At 36.6% G+C, this 20,263-nt stretch overlaps 1 protein-coding gene across 3 annotated transcripts in view; it reads right to left on the reverse strand.

Annotated features, from left to right (window-relative positions):
- Positions 1-20,263, reverse strand: part of LOC136854032 (dystrophin, isoforms A/C/F/G/H-like) — a 1,916,343-nt gene that overhangs the window by 1,877,932 nt on the left and 18,148 nt on the right. For all 3 annotated transcript variants that reach the window (XM_067130051.1, XM_067130067.1, XM_067130044.1), the window contains exon 2: positions 7,830-8,333. In XM_067130051.1, coding sequence (XP_066986152.1) covers positions 7,830-8,040 — 211 coding nt within the window. In that variant the 5' untranslated portion in view covers positions 8,041-8,333. The remainder of the gene's footprint in view (positions 1-7,829; positions 8,334-20,263) is intronic.

Raw genomic sequence — 20,263 nt, forward strand, 5'->3', positions numbered from 1 at the left:
GACACACCCATAGATACTATAACATTAATAACAACACATACAAAAAGATCCAACCTGGATCACTTCTTAATGGGAAACAGTAGGCATATTACGCTAACTATACTCCTTAAAATCTGTACATTTTAAATATCAATTTCTAGTCCTTGAAATCTGTACATTTTAAATTTTTTAAATAAACAGAATAATTCTATAAATTTCTAGATTATTATTCTTCCCAAACGTTTCTTTTATACATGAAAACAAAAGTATGTGCCCGTTATCTCCCATTAAGAAATAGTTCATGCCAGGGGCTCTCCAAAAACATTTGTAAATAGCACGTTCACTTTTTCAGAAAGGCTTCATCTATATGCCAACGGTTTACTTTATCAGTATGTGTGTACAGGTGTATTGTGCCTCCATCTTAACATTTGTAAAAATAAAATTCTTCTAGTATGGACCAGCCATATTGAAAATGTCCATTGGATGAAACCAGTCAAAACTATACCCGTTTTTCTTGCTGTATTTTGTACATAAACATCGTATACACACACACACACACACACACACATATATATATATATATATATATATATATATATATATATATGTATATATATATATGTGTGTATATATATATATATATATATATATATATATATATATATATATATATATATATATATATATATATATATATATATAAAATGTTTATGCAGTGCGTATGTGTGTGTGTGTTCGCATGCGCGTGCTTACCTTCCAAATTATCACCTTCCCTCTGATAACCGACGTGAATGTAAAGCAGGCAACTGTGTTCTTGTACCGCACTCTTTTGATCTTTCAAGTTCTATCTGAGAATAACCATGATAATGTATGGGTTAATGTATGAGCCCAACCTTGTTCAGCTTCATTTTCATATTGCTAATGACATTTATTTATTTTTTTTTTTAACTTACTGACGTCGAACACGTTTGAAATAAGCACACCTATATCGTGTTTGGTAATACAGAGCTTTTGTTCTTCCCAACCATTACTCAAGAGAATGATATGATGTAAGATAATACATTATGCAGATAGTGCAACTATCGTCGTCCTAACAAATCTTTCTTCCCTGGTGTAAAATGAAGCAGCAGCCCTTCTTATGAGAGACCTACAGTAGATTAACTGACGGTGTTACCAATGGAGCGCGAGATAAAACTCTTCTATTAAAGCCAGTATACGAGTATATTGATTAGCCGATACATCACAATTTACTCTATGCTGGCTGAGTTATACCGATGATTTTTAAAATGTTACAATTCTTTGTTTCACCTTTGATTCCAAGCTGGCTTTTTGGCAGCACAAAAAAATCCTTTGGACTTTGTCTTCGTCACTGTTGCATAGCAAGAGTTCGTGCGTCCACACCAAACCTCCAAATACCTTTCACACTTTACAAACTTACAATTCATCTTAGGGTATGGGTCAGTGCTGGCAAAAGGCCAACCACCAATTCCTGCCCTTTCTTTTCTACCGTCATTGGCATCTTGTTCTCTTATGCAGATGACAGCAGCATCCTGACAATTCATCTTCTCGACAACATTGTTCGAAGTGTTGGTATTCTTTTTTATCACAATGGTTAACCGATTCAGACCACCATCAGAAAAATTTCTATTTGGCCATCTTCCATCTTATTAACGTCCGCAGAAATGTTCCACTGTCATACTCGGTGCCTGAGATTTTTATTGTGCGTGCTAGCCATCTCACAGAAAGGTGTCACGATGATACTATTCCCAGCCTTGGATACCCACTGATTTTTTTGTGGGGGAAAACTGTCAGGACAGTGTTCTTATTCCCATTTTGCGATGTTAAGACAAATTACCTTTAACTTTTGTGTCACAGTTAATCTCACGTTATTTTCAGCTAATATTCTACAATATTTACCTACTGTTCTTATTTTTATCTCTATACTAGTATCTTTGATTTGCCATTTTATTTTTCATTCAGTGTTACTATGTTGCGTAAAATTACTAGGTCGGTCAACGACACGAATAACAAATATTAGGTCATTCAGACTCGAATAGATACGAACTGAACACAGTGCCAAGGGAGGAGGGCCAAGTTGAGCAAAGGCAAGAAGAAGAACGAGGCAGTCAAAGTACCGTTCTATATTTCCTCTTCTGACAGCAAAACCTGGTGGGATTCTATTTTGTCGTCCTAAAATGCTCTTCCTCCCCTCCCCTCCCTTCCCTTCCCCTCAACCTTCCTTCCCTTCCCCTCCCTCCCCTCCCAAAGCCAGACTCCCCCACTCCACCCCCCCCCTCAACGTACTCTCCATCACAGCCTCCTCCGCTGATCTTGTCTGCTCTCAACCTGTAGTAGGTATCTCTTAAGCAATCGTTCTGGATAAGAAAGTTTTAGGAAGGCTGGGAAATTTTGTCAATGATACACAACCGATGGATATCTTCGCTTACAGGTACGCCAAAACACAAGGTATATAAAATCACGTGCATATATAAATTAGGTCCATGCAAGCTCGTAAGGAAATAAAAAGGCAACGATATAGAGCACTGGCTTCCATGATGGACGCCATAAACGATACTGCGTGGTAAATCCTCAGTATCAAACAATAGCCTGTGTTATAAAAGATTCACTTGGCCACTTTTCAAGTTCCAAATTAAGACAGATAATGGGACAATTTCAATATATTTACCCATAAGGGTAGCCATTTCTCAGTGGAGCTTCCATATTTCATCAAGGTTAAACATATCTACTAAAAGAAGGTGCAGCTTATAGAGTGACTTCTAATCTCATAAACTGCTTCTTTAATAAAGTTTTTCATCCTGAATAAAAATCATTTTGACAGATTACTCGCGACCCCGAAATCTCCCTTCCAACAGTGAATCCAGTTCTTCCATAAATTTCTAAAAAATAAAATTGTTTAAGAGAAAAATAACAAAAACGAAAATACAAATACTTGAATTTAGGATGAGCCGAAAAGCCTTGTGGCCCCACGCAACAGAAGCGATAGCCATCAGCAATACCAGGTGCAGAATGTGGTTCCACTATCTCAGGACTTTAACCTATATTGCGCCAAACTTTGTAGGTGGCTTTTAAGCTTTACATTCATGATGTCAGACGCAACGTTCCACTAATGAACCTCATTCCCCGTCTAACTCTTGATATGCGTCATACTTTCGGCCTGCCGACATTTGTAACCTCTAGCAAAACATACAAATGGCTGCTTCAAAAAAGGCTTCTTGCTGAACGGGGAATACTTAATGTGGCTACCCAAACGGTGCAGAACCAACTGGTCGTATTCTACGCTTCAAAAAGACAATAGGTCAGGAAACATTACGACGGACAGAAAAAAAAAAAAAAAAAAAAAAAAAAAAAAAAAAAAAAAAAAAAAACTCATTTAAAATCCTTAAGGTAAGAGATGAAAACGAAAGTAAACAAACAGTTCTGACATCACTTTGTTTATTTATTCGTTCATCTATGTGCTTATTATATTTATCAATTTCACATTTTTTTCCTGCAGATGAACGGCGACAACTTTTTTTTTTTAAATCAGCATTGTCAATTCTATCATACTGAACAGAAATACGTACTCTGCTTCAAAAGCGGACAATTTTATATATGTTTTCATACATTATACCGGAGCTAACTGCTTTGTCGCTGCCGGTAAGAACCCTGGTTTCCACGTTAAATAAGAAAATCGTTGAAAAAATATCTTAAAAGTTAATTTAGGTACTATGAACCTAAAGGCGGTAATATCACTCGAGAACGTATATCGGCATTTCTTTATTATTTTTCCGTCAAGTTCGGACCAGGTCGCCAAAAGTTCATTGATTTATGTCCATCAATTAGCGCCACAAATTTACCTACAGTGGCGACAGAGGTTAAGTTATCCAAATTCTCGCTCGCGAACCACCACTGTAACAAACATACGCTACTTCGACTGCGCACAAACAGGAGAAATTACATTTGCTACATGGTACAAAGTCTGGTGGCAAGATGCTGGAATATGCTCCTGTGACATCGCCTTAAATTGTTCAAGTATACCATTTAATTGTTCAAGTATACCATTTAACTAACACAAACAAACAAACAAACTCGGGAAATAAGTGATAAAAAAATAATTAATAAATCAGAAGTGCGGCATATCCCTTTCTTTGTGTATTTCACTCTACAAAAAACTCTGTCCGAAGACCGTCAAGGAAGAAACTTCGCAACCAACGGTAAAGAGTCCCACTGCAGAGTGCGCCGAAGTTTCCTCGGCGCACAGAGTTTTCTGTAGATCTATCTTTCGGTGGTCTCGGTATAATGCTGTATGAGCCGCGGCGCATGAAACTTTAACCACGGCCCGGTGGTGGCCTATCCTATATCACTGGCGGAAGCACGATTATGGCTAACTTTAACCTTAAATAAAATCTAAAAAAAACTACTGAGGCTTGAGGGTTGCAATTTCGTATGTTGATGATTGGAGGTGGATGATCAACATACTAATTTGCAGCCCTCTAGCCTCAGTAGTTTTTAAGATCTGACGGTGGACAGAAAAAGTGAGGACAGGAAAAAGTGCGGACAGAATAAATTGCGGACGGACAGACAAAGCCGGCACAATAGTTTACTTTTACATAAAACTGAAAATGAAACTTCAATTTTTGATGGACAATCTTACACATCCGGCCCATTATAATTCGAAGTTAAAGCAAGTCTGCTGTGCACGAATAACCCTAATCTGACCTAATATAACCTTGTGTTATTTTACTTTTTAATCCACAACATAAGATCTTCAATTCTACGCACCGTATTTATTATTTATCATTTATCTCATTCAGCACGCTTTTCTGCATCTTTTGACCTACTTTGCCACACCAAGTACTAGTGTACAAAATAAAACACTAAACAAAATCATGAAATTAAATATGTAAGGACGTATATTGATTTTATAACAATTAGACCAATCAGGATTTAAAAAATCCTTCTTTGTACGTCATAAAAAGTCATCATATTATTCGCCAAAACACCCATACAAAATGTATATCACTAATATAAAACATTTGTATGCATTCCCAGTTCTACAACTGTCTATTCAACTGATTTGTGTCCTTATGGTTTACTAAAGTAAAAGTCAGGATAGAAACACTGATTTTTAGGTGCATCTCTGCAGCGCTAAAACTGTTGCATTTATTTACTTTTAACTTTGTTGCCAAAAAATTAACAAATCGATAGAGAAACCAATGAAAATAAGCGTAGATTACGACGAAAAAAAAATTGTGTGTGTGTGTGTGTGTGTGTGTGTGTGTGAGAGAGAGAGAGAGAGAGAGAGAGAGAGAGAGAGAGAGAGAGAGAGAGAGAGAGAGAGAGAGAGAGAGAGAGAGGTTTCCATTACTTATATACCAGATATGAGATGAAAGAATTATCAGTTTACCCCACTAATCTTAAGGTTTTAATTATGGTATATTTCTATGGTCCCAACTAAAATTCTAAAGTTCACCACCTTCGTCATTTTACTGAAAACCACTAGCTTTCGTCTGAAAGGATCTTTAACTCATATCTCCTAGTTTAAACTAACACATGTCCCTGACTTTCTTTTAGATTTGCCTTAAAATTTTCTATTTTAAAGTTCTTTTTCATCTCGGCTTCTCACTCAGACAAGGGCACACCATATCGTGGGATTACAGGTGCCACCAAAACTTTTTTATATTAGTTTCCCATAATACAGGATACCGTTTTCTGTGAACCCGTGCCATTATCTTATCTTGTTTAGGTAGTCCTAAAATAAAAGTAAGTGGTTTAGGCGATTTATCTTTGAACAACTTCGAGTATCTTCCGCAATTGATTAATCGATTTGGATTTATCTGGCGTTACAATTTTCATGATATTGTTAGTAACGGCAAAGATGGTGACAAATTATTGATATAATAACTGCCCGTTTTTTCCACTTGAAACGTATTCTAGGAGATACAATATATAAGCTATGCGTCCAAACTTTCTTGTATAAACTTTAGTATTCCGACAAAAAAAAAAAAGGAATATTTTAATCGTGAAGAGATTCTTATAAATGAAAATAAGGTAGAGGAACATAGTTATTTGTAACCAACTTAATTATCGATACACCAATGTCGTTCCAACCTTCTAGCCTACTGTACACTTTTTTTTTTTTTTTTTTTTTTTTTTTAAGACGCCCGACGTGACGGGAAACTTGGCAAAGTTAACTGCCTTTGTTGGATTTAAATTACATTCTTACTGAAAGAGAAGTTATGTTCATTATTTTGTCTGAGGCTAATTCTGGCACGACACGTTTTTTAATCCTTACGTTTTTGGTCTTGATATTTTAAGTCCCTTATATTTATACCTTAACACTGAGTACAATTTTATTTTTTTCAACTTAAATACTTATTTATTGCATTATATATTATATATATGTTTTCTCAGATTATTTTAACTAGTATTACACATTCATTATATTATGATTTTTTTTTCCTACAAGTCGGTTGTATTGTAAGCTTTTACAATAGGAAGCCAGGGGCAAACGTTGGTTTGTTTTTGTTCCCGTCCCCTCAGTCTCTTTTACTGCCTCTAAAAGAATGTACTGTTTCTTATTTTTGGGTTGGTTTCTTTGTTGTCAGCAAGATTACGGAAAAATTACGCGTGGATTTCCCAGGAAATTTTACCAAAAGGTTGGCCTCGCGAATGCAACAAAAGATTTGATTTTGGGAGAAATAAAAATGGCATTTTCTAGTTGAGTAACTTTTGTTGCTGTTGCAGATCTATCAAGATTTAAAAGTGTTCAAAATGCCACACCCAACGTCTACAGAATAGTCTTTATCTAAACTAAATTTAGGAAAATGAAGAGGGTATATCGGCAGCTGATTCGTCGAAAAGAGTTAATTTCTCATTACTGAAGTTCTGCGAACATATACAAAACAAATCATTCCTGGGAAGCGTATAAGATTTGGATATTTCGACAGAAATATGGAATCTGGATGGAATGGAATAAAAAATTTAGGTCAAAGACCTAGCGCTGGGACCTTACGGTCAATCATTGCTGAAAGGGAAAATGAGAGTAGAAAGGTTTGAAAGGTGAAACGGGGGAAAACCTCGCATTTGCACTATAAAGTAATTGTTAGGAAAGGGTGGATAGCAAGATGGAAGAGAGAATGTTGATGGAGGTACAGTAAAAGGAATGGAAGGGGTTACAGCTATGGGCTGAAGGAAAGCTGGAAATAACCTTAAGTAAAGCCTATAGGGCACCGCGTGAGGTGCACTGACGGCACTAACCCTCTACGGAGGAAAGTGAACAGAAGAGCGAGATAGAAAATCGTTTAAAAGATAAACCAGTACGAATTTAAGAGCACATTACAAACGACCAAATTGGTCCTAAAAAAAAAAAAAAGGCTTCATCAACCTATTTACGTTCTGCGCTCCCAAGTAGATGTCAGCTTTACTGAAAACCCGAGCCACTGCTTAGCGATAATTCACTTGCTTTTTACATTCGCCAATGCCAACCCCCTCCCCCCGCATCACTTGCCCTCTAAACAAGTTCTTGGACAGAGATCAGTTTAACATTTGTTTCTGACAAACACTGTAGATACGCCACAAACACTGTCTGTGGCGTATCTAAAGTGTTTGTTAGAAACACTGTGGCGTATCTACAGTGTTTCTGACAAACACTGTACGTATATACGCCACAAACATTTCTCCGCGTTGATTATCAAAACACCAGTAATGGATTCTTTTTATGTCTACTGCATCAGTAACTCCAACATCACTACAAATACAAACACACGCATTCATATAGATCATCTTAAATGAAAAGACCGCAAGAGCGCCAATGGGCAAAAATTGAAAAAAGAAAGACCAGTACTTACCAATGACGTCATGAATCCTCTTAGCGTACGCGTCGGGAGCAGGTGTCCCTCCCGATGCTCCCGACGAGGAAGAGCCTCCTCCTCCTCCTCTTCCTCCTTCGCTCTCCTCCTCCTCCAGGAGTTGCGGTGCCGTCTCCCTGATTCGTTCCTCTTCTATGGGGTCGTAATCGAGCACCGAGCGCCCGCCACTACTTCGACGTCTTTTATACATGATAGCTTTTCCTATTCAATTTCTTAATTTCACTTTCCCTCAAGAGACTGAATAGCTATCTACAACTACATTTAACCCGAGCTAAGAGATATTTACAGCGGCACTCATTAAAGAAACTCTTCAACACCACTCACATCACTGCATAATTATTTATCACAATAATGAAAGATGTTCTCAGCATTACGCTTTGCGTATTAAAATGAACTATACATCTAAAAGCATCGATAAAATTAAATTATTTATACACTTGAATACATATTTTTCATGTATTTTTTAATGAAAGTTTGTTGAGCCTAAAAGAAAGAAAAAATTATGAAAATTTTCGCATTACACATTTTTCCACTTAAATTTTCACTATGCGTATTTTTCCCACTAAAATTTAGTATTCTTAAAAAACTTCTTGCATATGAAATGCAAAAAAGTTTATTTCTTTGATAAATAGCATATCAATTAAATATTTCGAGTAAACAAAAATACACTCCTTGGTTTATCAAAGAATAACCGATTGTGACCAATGAAAGCTACTAACAAAACTTGATACAGACTCGATACAATCATAAAAGATTATTTAACACTTTCATCCACAAATAAGGTCACCTAAGTCACATGCTATGAGAGAGAGAAAGCTTGTTTGAAAATGAAAGTGGCGTTAACCGATCGCCATAAGCCACTTGTCTCGTCACACAAGAACAAAAAACATTCAATATCGTCACTTATTCTCTCCCCGAGCTACTTAATCAGTTTTTTTTTTTTTTTTTTTTTTACCATTCGCCTTCAATAAATTTGGCGCTTGTGTTTCCCACAAGCATTTGAAGCCATTTTTCCACAATTGTTCCGGTGATTTCAAGCAGTTGCCATCTTTCCTGAAATGGATAGAAATATTTTAAGCTGCGAATATTTCAGAAGTCTGTTCAACTTCAGCACAGCCTAGATTAAAATACATCCTGTAATTATACACAATAATATATATATAATTATATATGTATGTATAGATACATCTATATATATATATATATATATATATATATATATATATATATATATATATATATATTATATATATATATATATATATATATATATATATATATATATATATATATATATATATATATATATATATCCATCCGTCTCTATATTCCCTCTCAAGATTGTTTTCTTTAGCCGATATGGCAAAACGTGTCACTATGGAAAATTGGTGCATGATGCTTATGCTGATCTACATGCATTAACCTAAAACAGGTAAGAATTACTATTAAAGCTTGATAATCAATATAGAATGCTGCTGTGGAAAGCAAATAGATAGGCAAATAAAACCAGCAAAAGAAAAAAATATGGCAAAAAGTTAAGAAAGGAAGCATGATGTATAAAATGATGTGCTCACATGATTGAGAAACAAGTAAAATTTATCATTAAAGCTTGGTAATCACGTCAAACAATATAAAATACTACTCTGGAAAACAAACATAAAATAAATAAATCAAATAAGTCGAGAGAAAAAAGTAGAGTAAAAAAACAGAGACGAACCCCAATAAATCAGCAAAAAAAAAAAAAAAAAAATTAGGCACACAGGCGTGGAGCTGCGAAGCAGCATCACAGCCTCTTTTTGAATCTAAACAAAACAAACTTACGAAATATTTGCAAAGAAACAAATAAGGACATAGATAATAAGGTAAAATGAAAGGGAACGCAACAAAAGCACAAGCAACGGCACGGACACTGAGGAAAACTGTTTAAAAAGTCAAACTTTCCTGACTTTTCACATTAGCCCCAGAGTTAAGAACCCGAGGGGATGAGAGACCAGGAACCTACCTCGGCTACAGGGAAAGGCGAATAGACAATCATTTCAAGTGGTTAAAAAAATAAATAAATAAAAGAAAAAGAAAAAATGAGCGAGCGTGAGAACGCGACGGGTTGGCATAAAATGTATGACCAGGTGGAGCGAAAGTGAAAATCTGAAAAAAAAAAAAAAAAAAAAAAAAAAAAAAAAGGAAAAAGTCATGGATGGTCCAGATTTGTGGAAAGTTTCTCAAAGTAGGCCGTTGTTGCTCAAGGGTTCACGCTATGAGATTCTTGTTATTGTCAATTTCGTGTGAAAGAACACGTACTGTATATACATAATCTGCATCAATAACAACATCAGCATTATTATTATTATTATTATTATTATTATTATTATTATTATTATTATTAACGAAAACAGCACCAGCAGTAGTTTGCTCAACTGCATTAACTGCAGTTATCGTTAATTACTGGTATAAGTAGCACAATTAAAACCCATCTGAACATGAATGAGCTTAAATAAGTAGCAGGAAACTTCTACAACGGAATAAAATATTCCAAACACCCAAAATAATTCAAAGTTCTGCAACATATATTCTGTATTCCTTCGCAACAAGCAACTCATGTTTATCCCCCTTAATTTACAACATCGGTTTTCATTTCTGGAGAGTTTACTGCTAACGATCATTAAGCATAAAAATTCTACTGAACATTAGCCTATCTGACACATAATTAAAAATAAAAGTTATTGAAAACTCAGATCTGAAAGACTTTTGACACCATAGCAGTTTAATATCAGTAAATGAAGAGCATTTTTAAAAGTAAACAAAAAATGCGCCGAAGTTTCTTCGGCGCAATCGAGTTTTCTGTACATCGTATAATCAAGGCCACCGAAAACAGATTAATCTTTCGGTGGTCTCGGTATAATGCTTATTAGCCGCGGCCCATGAAACTTTAACCCCGGTCCGATGGTGGCCTGGCCTATATCGTTGCCAGAAGCACGATTATGGCTAACTTTAACCTTAAATAAAATAAAAACTACTGAGGATAGAGGGCTGCAATTTGGTATGTTTGATGACTGGAAGGTGGATGATCAACATACCAATTTGCAGCCCTCTAGCCTCTGTAGTTTTTAAGATCTGAGGGCGGACAGAAAAAAGTGCGGACGGACAGACAAAGCCGGCACAAGAGTTTTCTTTTCAGAAAACTAAAACTAGCCAAAAAAAATTACAGCACAAATAAAAGCGTCACGTTCAAACGGAGTTAATATTCCCGAACCTCCTTATCAAGAATAAAAAAAAATGTATACAAGAATAGTGAATCCGGATTTCTTTCACTTTTGTTTATGTATAACACTCCACATGCATGGACAATAAAATGAATATGAATGGCATGAATAGAAGTATTCGGGAAAAAGATAATCTGAAATTTAATCGCAATAAAGAAACAACAAAGAGTCAGACGCATCAATCATCTGTCATGGGGAATCCCAAGTCCCCAAAATGCACTTCGTAAATAAGTAGTATAAAAAAGTACTTTTAATCTGAATTAATATTTTAGGAAGAATCGTTCCTTTCTACAACATCTCCAGTATTACACGTATGAAAATAACTTTAGTAGGGAAAGAAAACAAAATAACTTGACAGCAAATGCAATGCAAGGAATCTTTGGTTCTTCAGTAACTCCATCTTCGACCACCATCGATCACCTCCACCCACCCACCAAGGCCCCCCGTTCCAAACCCCAACCCGATTCCCTGCCGACAAACCACAAATTGGAGGTTAGTTTCCTCGGGCTACATTTGCTAATATGGGCCAGCCAGTTGTCGCACTGGGAGTTCTCATCTGTTACGTCTTGCTTTAGTCTCGAATCTTCCTCAAACGACGAAAAATTATAAATGAAATGAAATGTGGATCAAGTATGCTTCAAAGCTCTTTGACAGCAATTTCCCCGACAGGGCATCCAATCAAGCGAACACAGACAGAGCTAAGACCAAAAGACATATTTCCGATAATAAGCATAGCATTGATACTAACAACTCTCTCTTTCCCTCCCAATCATTGCATGACATTGCGGGGTTCAGATATCTTTGGATTTCTTGAACCTCTTTAAATCTTTAGATTTCTTGAACCTCTTTAAACTCACTTCTCTGACTGAGGACACGTGGCTTTACGTTGTCAAAGTTATCTAGATGAAGAAGCTAAAGGCAGTGCGTTTTAAGGAAATGTTGAAGCATTTGTGGAACGTAAATATGACGATAAGCAGAGGAGGAGGAGGAGGAGGAGGAGGAGGAGGAGGAGGAGGAGGAGGAGGAGGAGGAGGAGGAGAGGAGAGAGAGAGAGAGAGAGAGAGAGAGAGAGAGAGAGAGAGAGAGAGAGAGCAACGAAAATATTGGCATCCTATGTAAAGCAACAGCATCACTTGTGTTCAGGGTTGAGTATTTTGAATTTCGGGAGAAATCTTTGCGTTAAACTTCGATTACACTATACTAAGGATGTCAATCATTATCTGAATATCTGAATGAGAGAGAGAGAGAGAGAGAGAGAGAGAGAGAGAGAGAGAGAGAGAGAGAGATGTATAGCAAAGGCCTCAGAGGATATCTGCATAAAAACCTGTTTATAAACTTGACTTCCTAACATTTCTGCTCCACTGATACATTTTCCTTTTTGCAAGAAATGAGAGAAGGAAAAAAAAACTCGTCTGAAAGGTCTCTAGACTTTTCAGTGAACAATACATAACACCAGGATTCAATCAAATCTGAAATTACTGGACTAGTGGCATGGACGCTCACCAAGGTACTCGTAGGAACTTCTGATCATAAAGTACGCTTTGTTCTCCAACGTAACGGAGAACATTCTACTCCACTGCTGAGCTTGCATTAATACAGGTAATAGGAATTGAGGTCTTAAAAGTTAATACTCTTGACAGCAGAATAACATGAACTGTGAGATGAAGTGGCTATTTTATCTTATTACTTATCTTCAATAATTAGCCGTTATTGCTTTCATCAAATACAGACAAAAGAGAACAAAAGTAACGCACAACCAATGCAATAGAGACATTCCTAAAAGATTTAGTAAAACGTATTGTCATCAGTTCAATTTACCACGACACGTTTTCAAGTCACGACGAAAACTAACATTCCAAGGTTCACCCGCGCTACATTACACAAAACTGTATATTCAAGTTATTTATTCTATCATTAAACACTCTCCCTCCCAACTTCGCAAGCCAGTTGCAAGAAAATGCAGATGTCATGAAACATGTTTAATATACTGGCTGCTTCGCCGTGCCTGAATGTCAACGTTGATCACTCCATTTACGGAAATGACAGCAAACGGATTTCATGTAATCTCACTCATCCAAGAATATACTTGCTGGGAACTAACAGGAGAACTGGATCTATTGATTATTCCAGAGCAAAAAAAGGAAAAAAAAATTAAAAATAACTGGAGATTCTGTTGCCAAAGCAGATTATGCCATCCGGGGTAAATAATAATAATAATAATAATAATAATAATAATAATAATAATAATAATAATAATAATAATAATCTGTGTAATAAAGATCCACGATTACATACTAAACTGTATTACTATGTAAAAGACAAAGGCAAACACTTTCAAACATCTGAACGGTGTTTGAAAGTCTTTGCTTTTGTCTTTTAACTAGTAATACAGCTTACTATATAACTGAGGATTTTTATTACACAAGCTGTTTTTCACGGGATTGCAAGTTTCTTAGCAATAATAATAATAATAATAATAATAATAATAATAATAATTTTTTTTCACCAATAACCATTTTCTCATGATCAAAGTCATTCTGTAACAACTGAAACGAGGATCAAATCACTTAGTGCAAAGCATCCGCTGCTTCTATAACCTACCAAGTAGCTTTACAAAAGTATATGTTCTTTTCTACATAAACTCTGGAGAATACTGGATACTAAGGCCCTTCTATTCTGATACTTCTGCGTTCCCTCAACCATGCAATTTCTAGGTCATACCCTCCTCTTATAACCTAAAACTTCCAAATGAGGAACGCCCTTTTATTCACCTACACGACCAAACCGCATTAAAAACAAACCTCTTTTCTCCTGGACTAAATATTTACAGGATATTTGTTCTCTCTCTACGTTTCCTACCCTTGCAATCTTTTTTTTACTTCACGTATTCTATGTCAAGAAATGCCCTTAAACATTTTCCATAATTTCTTTCATCCATGTCAACTATACTTCCATGAGGTAGTCTTGGCTCAACAATCCCTCACAATAACTTTAGCTCCCTAAACAATGTACTTCTTTTTCATGTCTGTGTGCTTTATCTACGCGCCTCACTCACTCATTGATGGGTAGTAACTTTTCCGATTTTGCCCATCATCCATAACGTTTAGTTGCACTAGCATTCTTGCAATATCGGCACTAATATTAATCAGTCTACCTTCTTAATTTAATCTACTCTTAACACTACTTTTGTTAATGTCCACTTTCTCTTCTGATAAATTGAATATAGAATTTAGGCCAAAGGCCATGCACTGGGACAAAGGAGGTCATTCAGCACTGTAACGGAAATTGACAGAAAAGGTTTGAAAGGTGTAACACAAGGAAAACCTCGCAGTTGCACTATAAATCAGTTGTTAGGAGAGGGTGGAAAGTAAGATGGAAGAAAGAAAATATGAAAGGAGGTACAGTAAAAGGAACGAAAGGGGATGCAGCTAGGGGCAGAAGGGACGCTGCAAAGAACCGTATGAGGTGCAATGAGGGTACTAACCCCCTGCGGGGCATGTCAACTACTGTATACTTCCATGAGGAAGTCTTGACTCAACAACCCCTTACAATAACCTCAGCTCCCTAAACACTGTACTTCTTTTTCACTTCTGTGGGCTTTCCTCTATTTAAGCACCTCACTCACTTATTAATGCGTTGCATCTTATCTCATTCTGCTCATCATCCACAACATTTAATCGCACTCACATTCTTGCAATATCCGTACTAATATTAATCAGTCTACCTTTCTTGATTGAATTTACTCTTAACACTAGGTTTGCTACTGTCCATTTTCTCTTCCGGTAAGCTCTTAAACTCTTCCCCCCAATCTGTGCAACTAACTTACCTATAGCAACGGAATCCTTCCATCTGCAAGAATCACCTATAAAAACTTCATTCTTTAGCTTTTCTCCTGTGCTGCAAACTTACACCACCATCTGCCCTTCCCTTTTCCGTAATTCCTTCAGTATGAATGCTAAAAAAAAAAAAAAAAAAAAAAAAAAAAAAAGTGGTGACACAATCTTCTTAAAATCTACTTCTACATTCTCCGGCCAAAAACTCTTTTGCTAGTTTCACTTATTTACTTTAAAAGCTACTTGCAGTGTATCCTAAATACTCTCCATAATGCATCTCCATCAATTATTTCTTGCGCTTTCTTAATATGCTTGCAGACTATTTCCATTCTCGTATTTTTTCTCTTATTTATACATTTCACACTCTCCTTGGGTATACCCATACCGCTCTTCCTTTATTAATATTTGTCCACTGCCACATTTCCAGTCAATATTCTATAATGCAATTTTGCATTCTTTGCAATGTTATGCTTTCAAAATGCATGTAGTCTCACTTTAATTTTTTTTATTTTATACGCGAGGATGATCAAGTAACACGCTTATTAAACACTAACATGACAGAAGCTCTCATCTGTCATGAAACTAGCTGATGTCTTTTCATGCTTCAACTATCTTAAGCCTTCCCTCATAACCTCAGAGGTCAATTCCTTATTCCTTCTTGGATTTGCATCAACCCATCTAACTCAAGCACCATCCATCTTTCCTCTCGCCAGTCATTTACATAGCTCTAGCAACCCTCAACGTATTCGCTCCATCGACACATGAATGGACCCACCTGCGACAGCATCTTCGTATTTAGCATAACATAGTCGGGGACCCACTCATTCGGTTACGCTGCTCTTTGCAAACACTCTCCTTGGAATGTTTACTTTAAAAATATTTACATCTACAAACGATTTTCTTTCACCACCTCTCACCTATTTTTCTCTTTTCCTTCCTAGCTTTCGTATTTTTCTTCTTCTCGTACTTTCACGTCAGTCTCTTCTACCTTCTAGCTTGCGAATGCATTTTAAACAATCTCATTAAACCCCCATTAAACCCTTCCTTTCATTATTGCTTCACCCTCTCCTCCTGTTTTTTCGTCCTTATACACACAAACATTCCTGCGAAGACCTAAGGACCTCGCCCTTGAATCTCTTAAACTCGCCCTCAGCTCTTACTTCTTTTGTATCTTTTAATGAAAGCACATTCTTCGTGGAAAAAAAAATTTTTCCTGTATGATGAGTTCACTGTGTCAGAATCACTCAAAATTAGTTATAACTACATATTACGTTTGCATTGATATTGGTGCATCAACCTAAAATACAGTAATCGACGAGATCTATCTCTGCTTCGTGATTTCGCTTATGTCATAGCATTACCCAGCAGGGTTTCTCTCTCTCTGTCTCTCTGTCTCTCTGTCTCTCTCTCTCTATCACCCCGAATATACGTAAGGGGAAAGCCTTAATATAAAAGATGCGAGGGAGAGTGCGTCTGAAGTGTTCCTAAACATCTTGTATAGTTACAGGAAGCAGCAAATGGTGTAGACGTTTTCTGAAAAGAAGTTCATCCTTGAATCAGCAAATATGGTAGCCAGTGGCTACCATATTGTTTTTTCCCTCTTTCCCACAGCTATCCCACAGTTACTCACACGCATATGAATACACACATAAATACATGCGTACATACATATATTAATTTTGTTACTTGCGCGTGTCTTTTATATGTCCACAAATATGGTTTAATATCCAGTTCAATATACTTTGGGAACAACTTACACCAAAGAGGAGCTATTTTTTAAGTGCTTCTTCCCGGCTTGATTCAAACCGTTGCTTGGTTTAGAAACAACGATAGAAAGCGATTTTGACCACTTTTCAGCCATAATTCCCCTTTGACATATAATTTCCCAGGTAGAGAGAATTGGATACTGAAAGACATATGTAGCTTAATATTTATGAATATATATGAACAAATATATGTGTATATATATAGTGTGTGTATATTATTATATATATATATATATTACATACATATGTATATATATACATATATATTATATATATGTGTGTATATATACAGTATACATTTGACAATAAAATATTTTGTTAAAACAGAATTCCATCTAACAAGCGTTACCCATACAAACACCAAAGCGGGTAGATTTTACGGCGTTATATTTCGGAAACAACTGTTTCCCTCAACTGACAGGTAACGAATTAAGAGGTACAAAACAGTGGTATTTATACAGGTAAAGGAATGGTCCAGAAGTTGGCAGCTATGTCACTCCTATTAAAAGTTTCTTCCTTATCTTGTTTACCGCTGTTTGTAGGAAGATTTTATCAATCAGGTCTGAATTTTATCAATCAGGTCTGAATCTCAGGCTCCTTTTAGAGGTTCATCCTATTCTTGATATAATCAGTTCATCCTATTCTTGGTATAATCAGTACTGGTTCTACCATCTGGCTTTTGAGCCGACAATTACTGCTTACAAATAATTATACATGACATGTTCCAATTTATTCGATGATTCTGATTATTTATGTGGTTAAACAAAGCATAGCTTTGTGGGTCATATCTGACTGAGCGTTTGTTCTGTATTAGTCTTTGAAGGACTCAGTTACCTGTAAAGCTGATACAGGGGATGTGTCAATCGAGGCAAGGGATTTCGTATACCCATGCTTCTTTGGGGACTGGCTTTTGTTGAGTGTTAATTATGGATTTGGGAAGGTTATTTGGATAGGTAAACACAAAAGGGTTAAAATTTCCAAGTGTCTGTGTCAACGTCTTAATACAGTCCAAGTGTGGGATTTTGATTTTATTTCTGGGTGAGCATTTAATAAGAATATGTCAGGATGAATAAAAAAAAAAAATAAAAAGATTTTTGCCTTCAAAAATTTCAAAATTTCACAAAATCGAGCCAAGTTTTAAAACGAACACGCATATAAGACTTCGTACAACAGGGAGCGAGATTCCTTTCCAAGTGGAAGTATTTATTCATCATGGAAAGAAAACATCAAGAAATGGACGACTACTGCCCTTTCAAACCCTCGATCTGTCCTTGAGTCTACCATTTTCGTTATCCAAGGCAACAATTTTCTCATGAAGTTCGAGATTTTCGTCAATCTGTCTGCCCAACCGTCTGCTGAATTCAAGATGCTGGCCGATCTCGAATTTTCCAGCGGGAAGTTTGCACTCCTTCTCCCTGAAGCTGGGCTCGCAAAACCGCATTTTCTTCCGTCAGGTTTCCCGTCAGCGTCTTGAGAGTGACTGTGGCGTCCTAACGTCCTTCAGCAACGTTGGGGGGAGTCATGTCTCTCCGTGATGGGTGCTTCACAAAGCCCGCCAGTAGACCTACGAAGAAGCTTCCAAAAAGCCCAAGTTTTAGGACACCCAAGAGAGGCTGAGAATTTTGATACTCGTAGTGATCACCTCTGTAACAAAATCCAAGAGTATGGCAACAGATATATGATATAACGAAGAAAACAAGAGCAAGGGAGGTTGGAGATATCAGCTTTGAAGCATCAAGCAAACATCTTGAAAGAGAAGGAGGGTCAGTTGCAGAACACGAATACCAAGTCGATCTAAGCAATCGACCCGCAGGCATTGACAGCAAAAGTTCAAAGTGAAGTCGGGAAGTCAAGAGAAGAGTACGGAAGACTAATGGGCGCTAATGATAGACACATCGCAGAACGAGATCGTCTCTTGTTTTATAGTCATATGTATACTGTATATGTATACATAAATAAATATATAAATTATATATATATATATATATATATATATATATATATATATATATCAAATATATACACACACTCATTTTATATATAGGCTATATATATCTATATATATAAATACACATATCTGTTCATATATATTCATAAATCAGATGTTTAAGTTGTGGAATACAGTAGGTGAATGGGGAAGAGGTATGATCAAATGTTTAAGTTGTGGAATAGGTAAATGGGGATCAAATGTTTAAGTTGTGGAATAGGTAAATGGGGAGAGGTATGATCAAATGATGTTTGGGGAATCAAATGTTTAAGTTGAAATAAATGGGGAGAGGTATGATCAGATGTTTAGGTAAATGGGGTAAATGGGGAGAGATAAAGACCTCGGTCTCGTGGAGAAAGTGAATGACGAAGAGAAGCAGACTGAAGAGTTGAAGACGAGATACTGGAAGAAAGGAAGCAAGGGAGAACGTTGACGAACAGTCAAGTAAAAGTCTTGAATGAGGAAGTGCACCGGATGGTAAAGACTTACAACGAATTACGTAATCAGGCTGCCAATCGGCAAATGACGGACAAGGAGGGAGAAGCCCGGGAATGGTAAGAAGAAAGTAAACGCATGAACAACAGCGAGGGAAATGAAATCAAGAATATGAAAGACCGCGTGGACGATCTCTCGAAAGAAACTGAAATCTTCGCAAGGTGAACGAACTTGGCTGTAACAAAGAAACAAACGATCTCAAAGACCAGTTCGTTAAACTTGAGTAGGATAATAAAGTAATGATTTGAAGAAGGACAAAATAAATGAAAACAATAATCTTCTTGGCATAATATAAGAGAGGGATAATATGATGACCCGTCTAAGACACAAGATTGATGACTTAGAGAAGAAATACAAGAACTAAAGAATGCTGGCCAAAGAAAGGCAAGCAAGGAAGTGGAATCGCAAGTGACAATATAATTTGGAGACATTTAACAGTAGAGAAAGAAGAAAACGAGTAAAAAATGCGCGGAAGTTTCTTCGGAGCAAGCGAGTTTCTGTACAGCAGCTATAGCGTATTATCAAGGCCACCGAAAATAGATCTATCTTTCGGTGGTCTCGGTATAATGCTGTATGACCCGCGGCCCATGAAACTTAAACCATGGCCCGGTGGTGGCCTATCCTTTATCGTTGCCAGAAGTACGATTTTGGCTAACTTTAACCTTCAACAAAATAAAAACTACTGAAGCTAGAGAGCTGCAATTTGGTATGCTTGATGATTGGAGGGTGGATGATCAACATACTAATTTGCAGCCCTCTAGCCTCGGTAGTTTTTAAGATCTGGGGGCGGACAGAAAAAGTGCGGACAGAATAAAGTGCGGACGGACAGACAAAGCCGGCACGATAGTTTTCTTTTACAGAAAACTAGAAAGTGTCTAAACAACATACCTACATTTTAGTTACTATAGTCCTATATTGAATATGCTTTTGAAATCAGAGGACATGGCTTAGTTTTGGAAGAATTTTAGTTTTTAGGTGCAAGTAAATTCCCGCAGAGCTCTCAGCTTTGTGACTGAGAAGGAAACTGATTTGACGGAGAATGTTTGGAAGGTAATTATTATGTATGTACAAA

Source organism: Macrobrachium rosenbergii, chromosome 28 (genome assembly GCF_040412425.1).
Source record: "Macrobrachium rosenbergii isolate ZJJX-2024 chromosome 28, ASM4041242v1, whole genome shotgun sequence".
NCBI classification, from domain to species: Eukaryota; Metazoa; Arthropoda; class Malacostraca; order Decapoda; family Palaemonidae; genus Macrobrachium; species Macrobrachium rosenbergii.